This window comes from Ostrinia furnacalis, unplaced genomic scaffold (genome assembly GCF_004193835.3).
Source record: "Ostrinia furnacalis isolate ACB-3 unplaced genomic scaffold, ASM419383v2 OfSCF1802, whole genome shotgun sequence".
NCBI classification, from domain to species: domain Eukaryota; kingdom Metazoa; phylum Arthropoda; class Insecta; order Lepidoptera; family Crambidae; genus Ostrinia; species Ostrinia furnacalis.
The window spans coordinates 171973-188610 of NW_021132041.1; the positions used below are offsets into that span (position 1 = coordinate 171973).

The window sequence follows — 16638 nt, forward strand, 5'->3', positions numbered from 1 at the left end:
TCTTAAATCCCCGCAGATTACAGATTTTTTGTCGGCCGATAGCCTTCTAGTTTGTGTGAGGAATCGGCCAGTACCAAAATGGTGTAATGTTGTACTTTCATACTTATCCATATTGATTAATAGCCTTTTAGCGCTATAATGTAATGTTTACGGTTAATTGCGGTACTGTTGCATTAAACACGCTTATTATAACTACGAGTATTATCTGTAATAAAACATTTTCATACCTATCTAATTACTACAGCTCCTTAAAGTTCAACAACCGTTTATTTCTGCAAGTAGCTAACGAAGTTATAAACGCAAGCAGTAAGTACCTGTCAAACCCTACTCAAAACACTGCAGAAACTTATAATTATAAAATATAGTATATTATTTTTATTTCCATGATGAAATTTAGGTTTCCAACCTTCAGACGGTACGTCCACTTAGTCTGGAGAACGTAACGCATCAATGATAAAAAATAACTTTCTATACAAAGCCTTTATTAAAATTACTATTATTATTACAATTATATTAGTGCTTACATTATTATTCACCAGTCTACATTCTTGAGCATTAAATATTAGTAAATTAAGAACGATTCGAAACATAGCAAGATCATTTTGATTAAAAGAAAGAAGAAAGTTTTAAAGAGTTTGAAGAATTTTCATAAAATTGGGAGACAATTCAGAATCTTAAATATCTATAAACTTTGATCAATTCAATAATTACCTACTATTTCAATCAGTCAGTCAACGTGTGCTGCAACTCGCAATTTGAGATGAATTCATATTAATAATAAATGTCTTTTAATAAACGGCAACTCCAATATTAGATAAAACTGTCACGACGCAATTGATATTTAGTACGAATTGATCACAAATATCACAAAATCTCATTTTAAGCAAATTTCCAAAGGCCAAGATATTTGTCTTTCTCAGAAGCATTTGATAAAGTATTTCAAGGGTAAATGTTTTCCCTTATCCAGTCGACGTACGCGTAAACTTTGGTGTATACGCCAGGGGCGTCTTCCTTGCCACATGGAGACGGTCCGAAGCTGACTACTCCAAGCATATCGTATAGCTTTTCATTTTCGAACATAAGGGGGCCCCCGGAGTCACCCCTGCAGGAGTCCTTTCCGGCTTCACCTCCCGCGCACAATTGGCCATTCCATAAATCTGCTTTGAGTCCTGGTTTGACGTAGGATGGTTGGCATTCCTGTAATCATATCGATATAAGATTTATTAGCAAAATAATATTGAGTTTTTTCTGTCTAATTTTTTATGGGACAGGAGGCAAACGAAAAGACGGATCACCTGATGGTAAATGATTACCGTCGCCCATAGACACCCGCAAGCCCGAGAGCGTTACTGGCGCGTTGCCTGGATGTAAGATACTATAAATACGCTCTCTTCTTGTCACCATTACATCTTCAATTTTCCACCGAGTGGGAGGCCTCCCTATACTACGTTTTCCGGTCCGTGGCCGCCACTTCTCGCGTTATTAAAAACACCAAAACTTACCCTCTGGCTCACAAATGGTAAATCGACGTGAAGCTTGATTGAGCTCTTCTTGACGGTACTGTTGATGGCGCCCCAACCGGCCGCCCACAGCTTGAAGTTGGGCGGCGGCGTCACCGTGATGTCGACCACTGGCAGGCAGATGGGTCTGATGAAGTCTGAAAGTCAAGTCAATCTTTTTAACATCTCACTGGAAGACGAAAATCCATTATTTCCATCTTAGGTTTATATTTATAAGTAAGTTTTAGCTTCTTTCTTTTAAAATCGTTAAACTGATGATGATACAACCAAACGAATCACAATGGTCAATCAGCGAACAACAATTATGTTTATTGCGAGCATTAAATACCTTAATTATTACACGTTCAGTCAAACGTTCTCATTTTTGATGGAGTGAAGTTGAGTGGTGTACATATCTTCCACATCTCTTGATATTCAATCAAGATTTTTTAACACAGTAATTCCATATAATTAGTAAATATTAACACGGTTTTGAAATAGTACCTGTGTAAGGAGCAGCCCGTTGTGTCCGAATAAGGCCGATGTCGTTACGCTTTGTGATAGGGTTGTATTCGGGGTGTGGTATGGACTTCTCGATGGGAAGGACGACGATACCCTCGGTACAGTCCTCGCCACCTCCCTCCACGAGTATACAGTCGGGCCCGGTGTGGCTCGAGTCGTATTCTCCGAGACGAACGTTCTTTCTGAAATTGAAGAATGCTATGTAATTGTAAATAGTGGTTTTATTAAGAAAGAAAAGAGTTATTTTTAGATTAAAAAAAAGTTGTTTGAAGAAAAGCTTTATAAAGGTGTTTGTAATAGTAACATTATTTTTTCAGACGACAATCTGTGGTTGGAAATGGTCGCCCTTCGGAATAAAACTAATACCTATTACCTGCCAGTTATTTTTGAATTCAATATCCTAGGATTGAATATAACCCTAACTGTTAAAATTATGACAAAACTATTTTAGTTTCATAGGAAATGAGTCAAAACTAGATTCTAACTCACAAATATGGTTTGCGGCTTTTAATATTGGTTCAGTATTGAGTATCCCAGATCTTCTGTTGACTGTTCGAACATTAATGTTTTGTACTAAAATACAACTTACGGCGTGCCATTTTTGAGGATACTCCCGGTGATACAATGAGCAGCAGTGAGGACGTATCTGCTGCTGATGAGCGCTCCGCCACAAAGCAGCGCGATGCTGTTGTCCGACCTCGCGTATTCGATGAGCGTCAGCCACGGGTACTGATCTACATTTGTTGCAGAACCCCCTGGAAGTAAAACCATCTTGTTAATTTCAGTGATAAATTCAACCAATTAAATTTACTAAATGTTCCAATGGGAAAAATGCTTGAACAGTTGCACAACGAGAATTTGAGTAGTGGACTAGGCTGGTTTTAGTGTCACGCGGATTGTCAGTGCGGATCGCTCTGCACAGCCGATCTGTATGAACTGCTAGGGAGCGGAGCGGTTCCTCCGGACCGCATTACTCTAAAACGCTCCCTAGAAGTTCATACAGATCGGCCGTGCGGAGCGGGTTCGCACCGGACGGTCCGCGTGCGTGACACTAAAACCAGCCCTAGTGATAACGATCGTTGTTATTGTATCGCAGCTATTTGACTCAAAATTGGTAACTCATTGTCTTGACCAGATGGCTCGGACAAAAGAACAAAATAAATGACATACATAGTTCAATAAATTTGCAAGTGAGCTGGTCATAAATGTTTTTTTATCCACAACGGAGAAGCTCTTGGCCTATATTCTATATTTCACTAAAAGAAAAGTTATTGATGAAGCCAAAGGTGGAAGCGAGCTTCACCAGGAATCCTCTGCCACAGAGGAACTGGCTATCTTACATCCAACTGCCGAAACACAACAATTGTTGTGTCTTATTATTGTTATGACTCTAAGTCCATTAATATTGTTGTGGCAACAGACTTAGGTAAGATGGTGTTAGCTAGCCAGGCGAACTTAGAACAAGCCCAACCACCATCCAAATCGAGCATAATAATATAATTTTTGGGAACCAAGCCTGGGACCTTCTGAGTTTGAGACGAGAAATGATGGCTGAATTAACATGCCTGTGATCTTATTATCTGCTCCGCCGTCGAGGCCGCAGCACTCAGTCCTCGGGTCGGGAGGGAAGGCGCTTAGCCTTGAATCGCAACCGTCCTTCTGGATGCTCTCGGGCGGAGAGCCGCAGCACACGCTGTAGGCATCGGGGCCTTGGCATCTGGAATAAAGCTGATGATTAAAGACCCAAGTACCTCAGCATTTTTAATGTCATTTCTTGTCTCAGGCTGCAAGAACTTTTAAACAAAACCATCTCACCATTGCGTTTGTAATTTGTTTGATCATTTTTGAAATCTTTTGAATAATAATTTATATGTCTATCAGTCTTTCAAATATTACTAAGACTCCCTGCAGACTACAGACATTTAGTCGGCCGATATTTGGGTCGATTTTATTTTGTATAAAGAATCGGCCGATACCAAATCGGTGTAATGTGCGCACTTTCATACATGTCCATTGTCCATACTGATTAACAGCCCGACCCATCTATCGACCGACAAAAAGTTTGTGGTCTGCGCCTAGGCTTAAAAGACATTTTTATACAGATACGTCAATATTTTATTTATTTACGTTTCGACGATGTCACATTAGTAATATTATGTTGATTTCCCGCGTCATTCCGTACATGTACTAAATGACCCATCTACTGGACCTTGACATTCTTGCTACTGGTTCTGAAGACAGGTTTCCATCCTTAAGGAGAAGTCACATGAGTCGGCCAGTCACCCAACCGTATTTTGCTTAGTAGGTAATGAAAAAAATTACAATGAGAGTAGGTACCATTTATGTCATTAAGCCTTTGTTATAAACTACGCCAAGAAAGAATCAAGACTGTGAAAGTTTTAAATATTGCGAATAACAAGCTTCGTTCTTTGCTTTTTGAAGCGAGACTGCAGAGTCGTTTCATAATGAGAGCCAATAAATTAGCAGATTTCTAGAATGAATAAATATTATAATGTTACTGGCAAAGGTCTGTAAGTCCTTTTTGGAAGACGATTAGAAGGTCGATTGATTATAAAATGTTTTTTGTCTTTGTTGTGTATTTTCCATGTTTTCGTCAATGAATCTTAATGCGTGTGTTTGCTCAAATTAAGACTGATCTAATTCGCAGGTGAATCATCAGGCGCGTGTCAATAAATATTGATTGATTCATGTAAATTGTTCTAAACAAGTTTGATGCAAACGTCACTTGCGCGTTTGTTATGTCGACCTTTGTTTGATACGAATACAGATCCTAATCCTAAGCGAATTCTTATTCATTTGCTTTTATTCAGTTTTAGACTACAATATTTTTTAGCTTGATCTTATTAACATAATATCATGCTACATGATTTTTTGTTTATTAGGTCTTTAGATATTCTTGCAGTAAGTCTACTGACACTACTTGCAAGATGTTTTGCACATTTACTTGTTGTTAAGAGAGTTGTCTCAAATCTGTTCCAAATTCAGTATTCGTGACGAATCCTTGGTAAAAGATCGGCATTCAGACTCGGATCTTATCTAGTTGTAACATGCTACTTTACTATTAAAATATATTGAACTTTAACATACTTCGAGGCTTGAATAAACAGCTTGTTGTAACTGGTCACTGGCGGCGTCATCATTTCAGCGAGGTGCGGACACGAGTATATGCCGACGCATCTCCCGGGTTCGCCGTACGGTGTGTGGCACGGGCAGCATACCTGGAATATTATTGGATAGTTTTAGTTAGAGTTCACTTGTTGGGATGATGAAGCTGTAGATCCTGGCTACACAGGAGTTGCAGCGGTGGAAACAAAAGGAATAGTCACGTTGATGGGATGATGATGAGAAAATAGGGTAAACTAGAATATAGTCCTTTGCTTTAATTTAAGCGGTTCCTAAGAACAAGGGTGTTGACAGAAAAATGGACAACAAAGAGATCCTATAAGGTTTCCAATTTAGAAAATTAACAATGACTTGAGTTTAACATTATCATGAGCAAAATCAATATGTTAATACGTTGATTTTTTTGTCCTGTATCCTTATGTATTTTGCTTTTGAACTCAAGTTGATTTTATATTTCCTTCTCCGCAAAATCTTGGGAGGATGTTTCCTCATTAGGATACTGTTTACTGTTGCATTATATGACGTTGTTATTTATTTACGCATATTCCTGTTGATGATTTCGTTTTCCTGTAAAATTGTCCTTAGAGACTGAAATACGCATAATGATGGGCATGCGAACTACTTAGGTATAGGGAAATGAGATGTTTTACTATCGGAATAACTTAGGTAACATGGTTAAACTTACTGACGCATCTGGCAGCTGTCCAAATGAAGTGCCATTTCATTTCAAGTTTGAATGAACTGTAGCTTGCAAACGTTTTGATTAATGTCAAATGAATTCTCAATCTGAGCTACTTTTTATTAAAGAAGTTGCTGCCCCGTCAGATGTTGTCTTGTCTAAACGATAAAATTGCGCTCATGCAAAATTCCCATTGAAAAATGACTATACTTTTTCCAAATATGACTATAGTTTTCCAGTTTTCTTGACGATCGATCAACATGGAAAGCATTGAGGGGGAAGCCTATGTTCAGCAGTGGACGTCCTATGGCTGAAATGATGATGATGATGACGATCCAACAACAAAAACAATGATTCTAATCTGCCTAGCTGATCTTGAGTTTGAGCGAGTTCAAGTATTATTCTCACCTTAGGAGTTCTCCCCTCGAATCCACACGCGGACTTCTTGAGCAAGTCCACTTCAGCTGGCGACCTGTTCGATTTGTTTATGATCTGAAGCAGCGACGGGCATTTTTTAAACGTCACGCAGTTTCCAATGTCACCTTTCGCAGTCGTGCACGATTCTGGAAACAATTCGGCGAATTTTAAGTAGGTTTTAATTTATGTTGAAATGTTGACAGAGAACAAGTCTACCTGTTTTGGGGTGAATTTCTCACTTACAATTTGTGATACTGATGTTATAAAATCACAAACATTAGCCTTATCATAGTTTTGTCAAAAACGTCTCTGATTGTTTCGATGGCGAGTTAAATATTATATTTTTTTAGACTGGTCCACCAGGACAGTCGAATAGGATCGTGACTCCAAGTAGCTTTTAGTCTGACTGTTCTAGTGGTAGGTGGGATAAGATAGAAGGAAGATAAATTTTTACAGCGACCATCCTGGGACATTAGGATTATTTAGGATCTTCCTGGTTCTTTGGTACCAATCGCGAATTGGACCAATCGCGCCTAAATGGTTCTTTCTTAGCGTCCAAGAAAATCCTTCAACTGACTGTTACATCCCACACACAAGTTATTAAATGAATACACGGAAACGAAGGAGTCCGTCATCAAAACGTTTTCTTGAATTGAAATAAAACTGTACGTAATTATGATTATGATCAGTCTTGTTAAACAAATGTTTTCCTACAATATAGCACTTAGTTCCCCGTCAGTGCACAGTTGGCAGCACATAAGACTATACAATATACATATTTGTTGCAAAATAGCCTGTATTACAACGAGATAACACGCCACTGTGTTTAGCTTCATAATTGCTGTCGTCCATACTGCAAGGTTGCGATTTGTATCCTTTTATGAAGTAAGGCAAGTTGTATTTCGCAAATGTGAGGAATCTGCCTCACAAAGGTCCATAATGTCTATACATTATTTATTATTTTGTCTATACAAAAACACAGAATCGATTGAGACTTAAATGGATGGCACCTATCACATAAAAATACAGTAGTTTCATTCACACAATTTGTATGAAGAGTTTGAGCGTTCTTCTCTTGAGGAAACTTGTTGCATTTGAGCCGTAGAATCAATCGTTTGTTTGATCCATACTTTAAGCGACACCAACACATGGGTGTCTGTCACCAACCGGGACTAATAGAAGCTAATAGTCGTAAATAAGGAAAAACCATTGAATATATTTGAGGAAAACAGTTGAATTATGTAACGATTACCATAATTATAGAAGATTAATTAAGTAGTAGTGATTCGGTTTTACATTTATATTGGTTGTCTAATCGTGCGACACTTTGTTCTTGTTTGCTAATTATGTTTTTTTTAGGTCCATAAAATGTGTAATTAAATAAAATCACTTCAATGAAGTAAAATGACCTTTTTTTAAATATCTTAAACAAAATTGCATAGATTTTTTTTCCTATAATCTACAAAACTTTATGGAAAGTCCTTTCAGCAAGCAGCGGTTTACATTATATTTTAATACGACTACGAGATGTTGATGTAATTTAGTTAGTGTTATCACCATTTGCCTCTGATATATTGGAGAGGGTCGTGCTCCTGAAATGGAGACTAAATGACCTGATGATGATGATAAGTTAGTGTTAAAGTTTAAAAAAATCCTTTGTAATAATTGAACTAAGTATAAAAACAAACGTATCGTTCACATTCCTTACAAAACGCATTTTGAAAATTTTAGTACCTAACAAGACCATCCAACAAAAATTAAATATTCATGCAATAATAAAGTTATTGTGTAGTGCTCAAGTAGTACAAAAAGATGTGTGTATCTTTTTTGTAACTGTTTTGACCTTATAAAGTATTAAAACAAAATACTTACGTCCACTAACACAGCAAGTTGCGGCAAAGAACGCACACGCAAGTATTAAAAGCTTCATTTTTATCTAAATATCACATAAACACTAAACAAAATTTATACGCGTTTCCTTGACGCGTCCACCGCGGTCGACGGCCGGCGGAGCTATGCCCGCGAGGCTGCCCAAGCGCAGCTCAGGATTCTGATGTCTATTTCCTGCTCCCTGGCTGTCCGTTATAGTGCACCCGCTTAAACCTGTCCACCCTCCTCGATATCTGTATTGGATTGCCAGGACGTGTCCGGCCAAATATTCTCTCGTCCGGCCTGGCCTTTTGTTAGGCTTTTATGTAGCTGTAGTGCCTTATTTGCTAACTTTTGAATAATGCACGCAGTAAACACTGGCCAACATAAATATACCTAATGTAGGATTAACTCGTAAGGAAATTCAACAATTGCTTAGGGCATCACGCACCAAAAAGAACACAAAATAATTTGTTAGGGTAAAATGTCCGGCCAAATTATGCACCAAGTTCGGCTTTCCCGTTTTTGGACCTGGCAACCCTATATTATCTGTATTATAACATCCCGGCATTGAGTTATAATGGATAGAGAAGCTATCGTAAGCAAAATTCTTGCTCCATTTTGGAAAGAATCAAAACTAAAGTTCGCTGTAGGGTGCACTGATTGCAGTACAGTTCAGTTGAGCAAAGCGAGTGTTCGGATCTCGTAATCTAGTGCGTAGTACAACATATTGATGCATCCCGGCTTCAAGAATTTTTCTAGATACTATACTTACGAGCAAAAATATGGAATCAGCACCTTGTGTTTTGTTCCGAGCGATCTTAAGAACTGAATGACTACCTATGCATGTATCTGTGGTATCAATTTAAAGTTTATAATATTACCTTTAAAATGGTACCATTTTTATTTGTCTTCTATTAGTCATTTAGTTTTTGTGATCGCTCGAAACAAACAGGGTGATTCCATATTTTTGCTCGCGAGTGTAGTACCATCTTTGTATTGCTGAACTTGCATGTACAGTATTTTGCTGGTTTACCCTGAAGTCAATAATCCGTGAAAGTCAGGATGGCACACATACGGTATTCACAAACATTACTATGAGGTCTCAGATTGTGCGTAGACGCATAGGGTGACACATATATCTATTCAACGCTGTGCGTTCGATTTTCTACTTCAATTTCAAGTAGCCTATGACCCTATGCGGCCAATCATATTTCTGCGTAACTGCACTCCGTTGTAATTTGTAGTGTAGTTGTTGGATACAGGGTTTGGAAGCTAAGATATTTTCTTTTTTACGATATATTCCTATAATATTAAATTATTGATGTTTCTAATTAATAAATCAGGTTCTTAGATCCTTATTTAATAGCAGTATTTAATTTACGTCATTTCAGAAAAGGATAAAATCGTTAATACAGTGTGAGTCACGATAAAGTGCACATATGAAAATAGATGAAACTACTAACTAGACTATTTTTATCGACAAAAAAGAGGTATAAACCAATCATAGGTATAAATTATTATATATATAATTTGAATACAGTTTTAAAGGATAATGATTAGAAAATACCAAGTGACTTCATTTTCCAGGACATTATTACATATTTATTAACTAACTAGGACATTATTGACTGATAGAATACCACATTACATAATATTTGTTATTATACGAGTATACAGGGTATTAGGTAATTGGGTATATGAGCCGACACTAGCCCATGTTAACATGGTCATATAAATGGTATGGTGAAGTCAGAAATTTGATATCATCATTTTAATTTTTTTAATTTTCATACAAAATACATTTCATAAAATCAGCTTTGTATGAAAATTAAAATAATTAAAATGAAGATATCAATTTTCTGACTTCACCATACCATGTTAACATCGGCTAGTGTCGGCTCATATACCCATTTACCTAACACCCTGTATAACGACAGAATGGGAGATTTGACACTCGATATTTCATGTTAGATAAAATATTATTTCTTGAATTAAGTCGCCTTTAAGATATAATTTTGACTAGATACGAGATTAGCTGACGATAGCTGAACGCTTTCTCAATGGAGACCACGATAAAATAGGAAATCGTCATTTTAGCACTCCTCGAATATATCGTCGTACAATGCTCTACAACTAGGAGGTGGTAAAAGATAAAAAAATGAAAATTCGAAACTTACGAAACCTATATTTATTAATTATATTGAATTACATATATAAATTATAATCTCTCGGTCTTGGAGGACACATAACACAAATTATAATTCACCAGTCTACAACCTTAAGCATTAAATTAGTAAATTAAGAATTATTACAAAGAATTTTGAGATACAGGAAAGAAGAAGCTTTAAGAAGATTACCGAGTAAAGGCAATCAGAAACATAATATAATATCTTAAACTCATCAGTTCAAACATAATTGAGTCAATCAGTCAATAAATATTTGCAACTCGTAATTTGAGATCAATTCATATTAGCTATGTCTAAACTTTTTTAAACTATAATTCCATTATTGGATAAGTCTATCAAGGCGCAATTCATATTAATTACGAATTGATCCCAAATATTGCAAAGTTTATCTCATTTTAAATTTTCCAATATGTTTGCATTTCTCGGAAGCATTTGACAAAGTCGCTCAAAGTTCAGTGTTTCCCTTTATCCAGTCGAGATACGCGTAAACTTTGCTGTACACGCCAGGGACGTCATCCATGCCACACGGGGCTGGTCCGAAGCTGACTAGTCCAATCATTTCGTATATCCTTTCATTTTTGAACATGAGGGGCCCCCCAGATGACCCCTTGCAGGAGTCCTTTCTGGCTTCACCTCCCGCGCATATCTGGCCGCTCCATAAATCTATTTTACGTCTCGCTACGCTGTACGCTGGTTGGCATTCCTGGAATCATATTGAAATAATATTTACCATTGAAAATTATGTTTGCACTTATTACATACATAATGCTTAAATTTCTTTTCTTGTGAGAGAGGTGAGACTAGTCCCGTTAGTAGATTTTTTGACCAAACACCTACCACTACTGGACAAAAAGCTTCCCCGAATATTTCCACAAAGACCGAACTGCACTGCCCGCATCCAGGAGCTTTCCGCGACCTTCACCAGACCTCCGGTCAATCAAGTGGCGGGCTTGCCTTCAGTTTTTCGGGCCGTGTAGGCGCCTTAATAAAAACTAAAACTTACCTCCTGACTAACAAAGGGTAAACGGACGTGAAGTTTAACCATGCTCTTGGTGTGGGTGTTATTGAAGTCGCCCCAGCCGGCCACCCACAGCTTGAAGTTGGGCGGCGGCTTCTCCGTGACGTCGACGACTGGCAGGCAGATGGGTTGGATGAAGTCTGAAAGTCAAATTCTTAATATTAATATACTCATTAAGACAAATAACTTCTAGTTAATCCATTAACATAGCGTAGCGTAACAGTATGTGGTAAGTCCCTTACTTTTGTAACTTGCTTCATCAAGTGGTTACAAAGACCTTATTTTAATAATATAAAGCCAAAACCAACCTGTATAAGGAGCAGCCTGCTTCGTCCTAACGAGGCCGATGTCGTTATGCTTTGTAATAGTGTTGTATTCGGCGTGTGAAATAGTCTTCTCGATGGGGAGGACGACGATATCGTCGGTGCAGTCCAAGGCAAAGCCATCCACGGTTACACAGTCAGGCCCATCGTGGCTCAAATCGTAATCTCCGAGTCGAATGTTCTTCCTGAAAAATAATATTCAGTTAAATAATACTAATATTTTTCTGACGTCGAAATACGATTTGATTTTTTTGGCAGTAGGTATTTTGTTTGTTAAGGTGTTTTAAATATTAAAAAAAGATAATAAAGCCGTTGATTTTTCTAATGACGATCTGTGGTTGGAATAAGCCCAGTTTCATAACTCAGCGAAATAAAAATGGCTTTGTGCGTTACAACAACATAATGCGGCTTTGACTTTCGGAAGCGTAATGAAAAGACAATGCCGGAAATTGGCGTCTTTTTTTTTTCGCGCGGCCATCGACCAAACCATGTTTTTTGGATACAAAATAGTAAAATAAACCAAACTTACTATGACATGTATACCTCTAAACTCAGTCTGAACGAAAAGAGTTGCAATTTCTTACAAAACTTGCGCGCAAAAAGCAAATCTAGTATGTAAATCATCAAACTTCTAACGCTCGTAACTCAGTTCAGACTGAGTTTAGAGGTATACATGTCATAGTAAGTTTGATTTATTACACTATTTTGTAATCAAAAAACAAAGTTTGGTCGATGGCCGCGCGAAAAAAAAAAGACGCCACCTTCCATACAAAATCTGGCATTGCCATTTTGCACTGCAATGAAACTCACGGTGTGCCAATTTTGAGAACACTCCCGGTGAGACAGTGGGCGGCTGTGAGGACGTATCTGCTGCTGATGAGAGATCCGATACAGAGCAGCGCGATCTTGTTGTCCGTCTTCAAGTATTCGATGACCGTCATCCACGGGTACTCATCCACTCTGGTCTCCGTGCCCCCTGGAAGTATACTATAATACTATTAGGGATGATCCAAAAGTAATGATAAGAAACATTTCTGTACACCATCACGTTTAAGAATTACATCCATCTGAATCCTAACAATCGGAAAGTTATACAAAAATTCAAAATCTGCCTGGAGTTAGATACTGATGTTTCGTGCAACAATTAGGCCTCGTTCCCATGGCAATAATTTGACTGTCGTGTGAACATACATTGTGTGTTTAAAATTGACAAATAAATTGTTAATATCAATGTAACAATATATTGAATGAATTGATGAGATATCTCGACGCGGGGTGAATGGGGATGTTGCCTGGGTCAAAAAGCAAGAGTTTTAATTAGTCCGTCAGTTAACTTATCAAAAAATACTCTACACGTATTTTTCACTTTTGCAAACTAATGAAAATTTAAAGAGATAAAGCGCCCCAAAGTTCATAAGAAGAGGCCCGTGACGTCAACGCTTGCTTAAAAATGCCGCACGTTGTGACGTCGTGCGCAACTTCAACGCACCATAACTATGTAATTATTTGTTAGATTGACAAATAAAAATATACGTGTCCAATATTTTTTGATATTAAACATTACGGACTAAAAAAATTTTTTTAGGCAACTAGCCTATTGAGCAAAGGAAACTTGCCTATGATCTTGTCATGTGTTCCTGCGCCAACGCCGCAGCATCCACTCCTGGGATCGGGAGGGAGGGCACTCAACCTCGACTTACAAGAGCCCTCTGAGATGCTGTCGGGAGGAGGCCCGCAGCACACGCTGTAGTCGTCGGGACCTTGGCATCTGGAGAGTAAGAGCAGATTAGAAGCGTGAGGAACTGGCACCGTGGCAAATGCAAATGGTTGTGGCGCTGCAACTGCGCTTTTAGAAGTTGTATGAAAACTAGTAGTGTTGCTGCAAGTGCCACTGCAGCCTCTTATTTGAAGTATTTTGAAGTCGTCCTTAAAAGTTTATGATTAAAGGGGGAAAGTGCCTTTGGACCTCAGCTTGCAATTTTCCTTTAGGACTGAGGTTATAAAGCATGTGTCTGTAGTCCATATTGGTAGCAAGCAATAAACGAAGGTACCTATACACTGGCGCTTTATCAATGGCTGCTATTTTCAAAACGGTGTTGTACAGAATGCACGTGAAGCGAACATGTGGCATCTTACGCAGTTCTAATAAATGCTATTTTGCGACAAAAATGTCTGATGTGTTGTCGATGTATGTTAACTTACCTCGAGGCTTCTACCAACGACATACTCTCAGTGGTCACTGGCGGAACCAGTAGTTTAGCGAGGTGTGGACACGAGTATATGCTGATGCATTTCCCGAGTTCGCCGTACGGTGTATAGCAGGGGCAGCAAACCTGGAATATTATCGGATCGGTTCAATTACAGGTTGACGCATGTTTCTTCCTCCACAAAATCTTGGGTATCTAATCGTTTCCACATTATTCTCATTACTGTTGAGCTAAAGGTGACTGGTTCGCATCACAACTACATTCTATTCTTACATATTGTTTTCCTTTAAAATTGTCCTCGTAAATACACGTCTTTTAGTATTTTACCAAGTAGTCTGCAATTTATGTCTTAATTTAGTGACCGCCCGTGCGTCATATCATAGCCATATCAACTCAATAGGTACTGTGGCTTTTATGCAGTTGTATTAATATGCGATTTTGCAACAAACATGTGAAGTCTAATGTGCAGGCGATTGTACTTATAGCCAAATAAAATTGTTTGCTTTCGGGATAACTTAGGTAAAATGTTTTAACTTAACAACTAAAGTGACCTGAGCTCATCGAAGTTTTCTTTTAATTAAATATTATGGATGAGAAGTGAGTTTAATGTTTATATTCTCACCTTAGGAGTGTTTCCCTCAAATCCACACGCGGACTTCCTAAGCAAGTCCACGTCAGCTGGCGACCTGTTCGGTTTGTTGAGGATCTGCAGCAGCGACGGGCATTTGTGGATCGTCACACAATTCCCGCTGTCACCGTTCGTAGTTGTGCACGATTCTAGAAATTATTGCGAATTCTATGTCAGATATTTCATTTATTTAGTTTGTTGCAGACATCTGCCTGTTTTGGGATGAATTTCCCACCAGTTACTTTTAATCAGTTCGAGGGATAACACTATAACGTGTTTGTGTTTTATTGTTTTAATATATCTGATTTTATCAGGCTAAAGTGGTTTGACCGGTTATGAGTATTGACAATCATATAAGGAAAAAACATTGAATATATTTGAGGAAAACAGTTAAATTATGTTCTTAACGATTAACATAATTATTATTGAAGATCAAAAAAGTAGCGATTGGATTTTACATCTATAATTGGTTATTTAATCAAATCAATTGCAACTTTTTAGGGTTCCGTAGTCCTGACAAGGAACATAGTTTCGATATGTCCGTCTGTCCGAGGTTTAGCTTAGAAACTACTGGCACTGGAGCTGTAATTTTGTGGAGGTATTAATCACGCCGACAAAACGGTAGAATAAAATTTTGAAAAAAAAATGTACATTGGTACATTCATTCCCCTACATGTAAAGTGGGGATGATTATTTTTTTCATCTTCTACCCCATCGTGTGGGGTATCGTTGGACAGGCCTTTTAAAATGGCTTAGGGGTTTGTAAGACTATTTTTCGAGTTAGGGATCTGTTTGCAAATTATTAAAGTTTAAAGTGCCAATTTTTGTTCGAGTAGGGCGTCCCCCCCCCCCCCCTCTCTAAAAACTAAACTGTTAGCTTGAAAAATCTAGAAAAAATCGTTATAATACAGCTTTTCATGAACTCTCAAGGATAAGATAGCGGTTAATAGATCACTTAGTTTAAGAGTAATAGTTCTTAACCAGTAAAAATTCCTTAGAAGAAAATATGAAAAGTGACTAACTAGATGAAGTAATTGCTTGCTTCTGATATAATATTGTGGTAACGACGGACAACTACGGAACCCTACACTGCGCGTGGCACTACACGCACTTGGCCATTTTTTTTATTTTAAAGTCGTATTAAAATCCACCCTATGATTTATTATTTTGTTATTTAGATTCTGCATGAAATGACTAGGTACTCAATTGAGTAAATGTAGTAAAAAGTTACTAATTAAATATTAAAGTGAAATAAGTTTTGTTCTGTTATTGACCACAAATAACTTTTCACACATTTATTGTGTGTACCACAAATACAGTAACTGTAGTGTTAAGGTATTAATTAAAACAAAATGTACTTACGTCCGTCGACATAGCTCGCAGTGACAAACAACGCAGATGCGAATATTAAAAGCTTCATTTTTAATGGAAATACCACAGAAAGCTTACACTAAACACGATATAAACTTGTTTCCTTAACGAGTCCTCCGCGGTCGGCGGCCGTCGGAGTTCTGAATGTTGCTAACGTCAATTTTTTAATTGCCGTGTTAGGGCTTGTTCCCACGGTGACATCCCGTAGTACAGGGGTAGCCAAACTTTTGACCTGTGAGGTCTACTTATGCTTGAAAATATTTATTGCGGTTGACTGAAGAATGAAATAAAACATCTTTCATTTTAAATCATTCTATTTATGTATTTAACTTTCGCGGGCTACCATAATCGTCTTCGCGGTCGACCTCTTGGCCATCACTGTAGTATGCGATAAACTTGACCTTCATTGGTTGGGTTTTTATAGCTGTCAAGCTGTAGATCCTGGCTACACAGGAGTCGCAGCGGTGGGAACGAGAGGTGGGAATAGTTCCGTAGTAATACGTGTTCTAATATTAACGTTCACACGAACATCCCGTATACCCGCAAAAACGGATCCTTCTTTAAATAATCAATGTGTGTTCACACGACAGTCCATTTCTGCGGGACCCTGTATCCCCCCCCCCCTGCGATCCCGAAAAACTAGATTGCCATGGAACTTGTTGAGGAAAATTAACGTGTTTGTAAGGGAAAGCTATCTTTGGCTGCCGTAGTAAAATCTGTGGCTTAGTGTGCCTTATTTGGGCCCTTTTAAATCGATTGGGAGCCATTCTCC

At 38.0% G+C, this 16638-nt stretch overlaps 1 protein-coding gene across 1 annotated transcript; it reads right to left on the reverse strand.

The window, feature by feature from the left end:
- Positions 1-851: 851 nt before the first annotated feature.
- Positions 852-16014, reverse strand: LOC114353725 (uncharacterized). Its single transcript, XM_028305803.1, has 16 exons — positions 15858-16014; positions 14490-14644; positions 13863-13993; positions 13277-13428; positions 12471-12636; positions 11646-11845; positions 11323-11477; positions 10768-11022; positions 8134-8197; positions 6253-6407; positions 5130-5260; positions 3587-3738; positions 2611-2776; positions 2004-2203; positions 1503-1657; positions 852-1197 (listed from the first exon to the last, which is right to left on the reverse strand). Exons 1-16 carry the CDS (start codon positions 15913-15915, stop codon positions 940-942), a joined length of 2553 nt encoding a protein of 850 aa, XP_028161604.1. The 5' UTR covers positions 15916-16014; the 3' UTR covers positions 852-939.
- Positions 16015-16638: the final 624 nt, after the last annotated feature.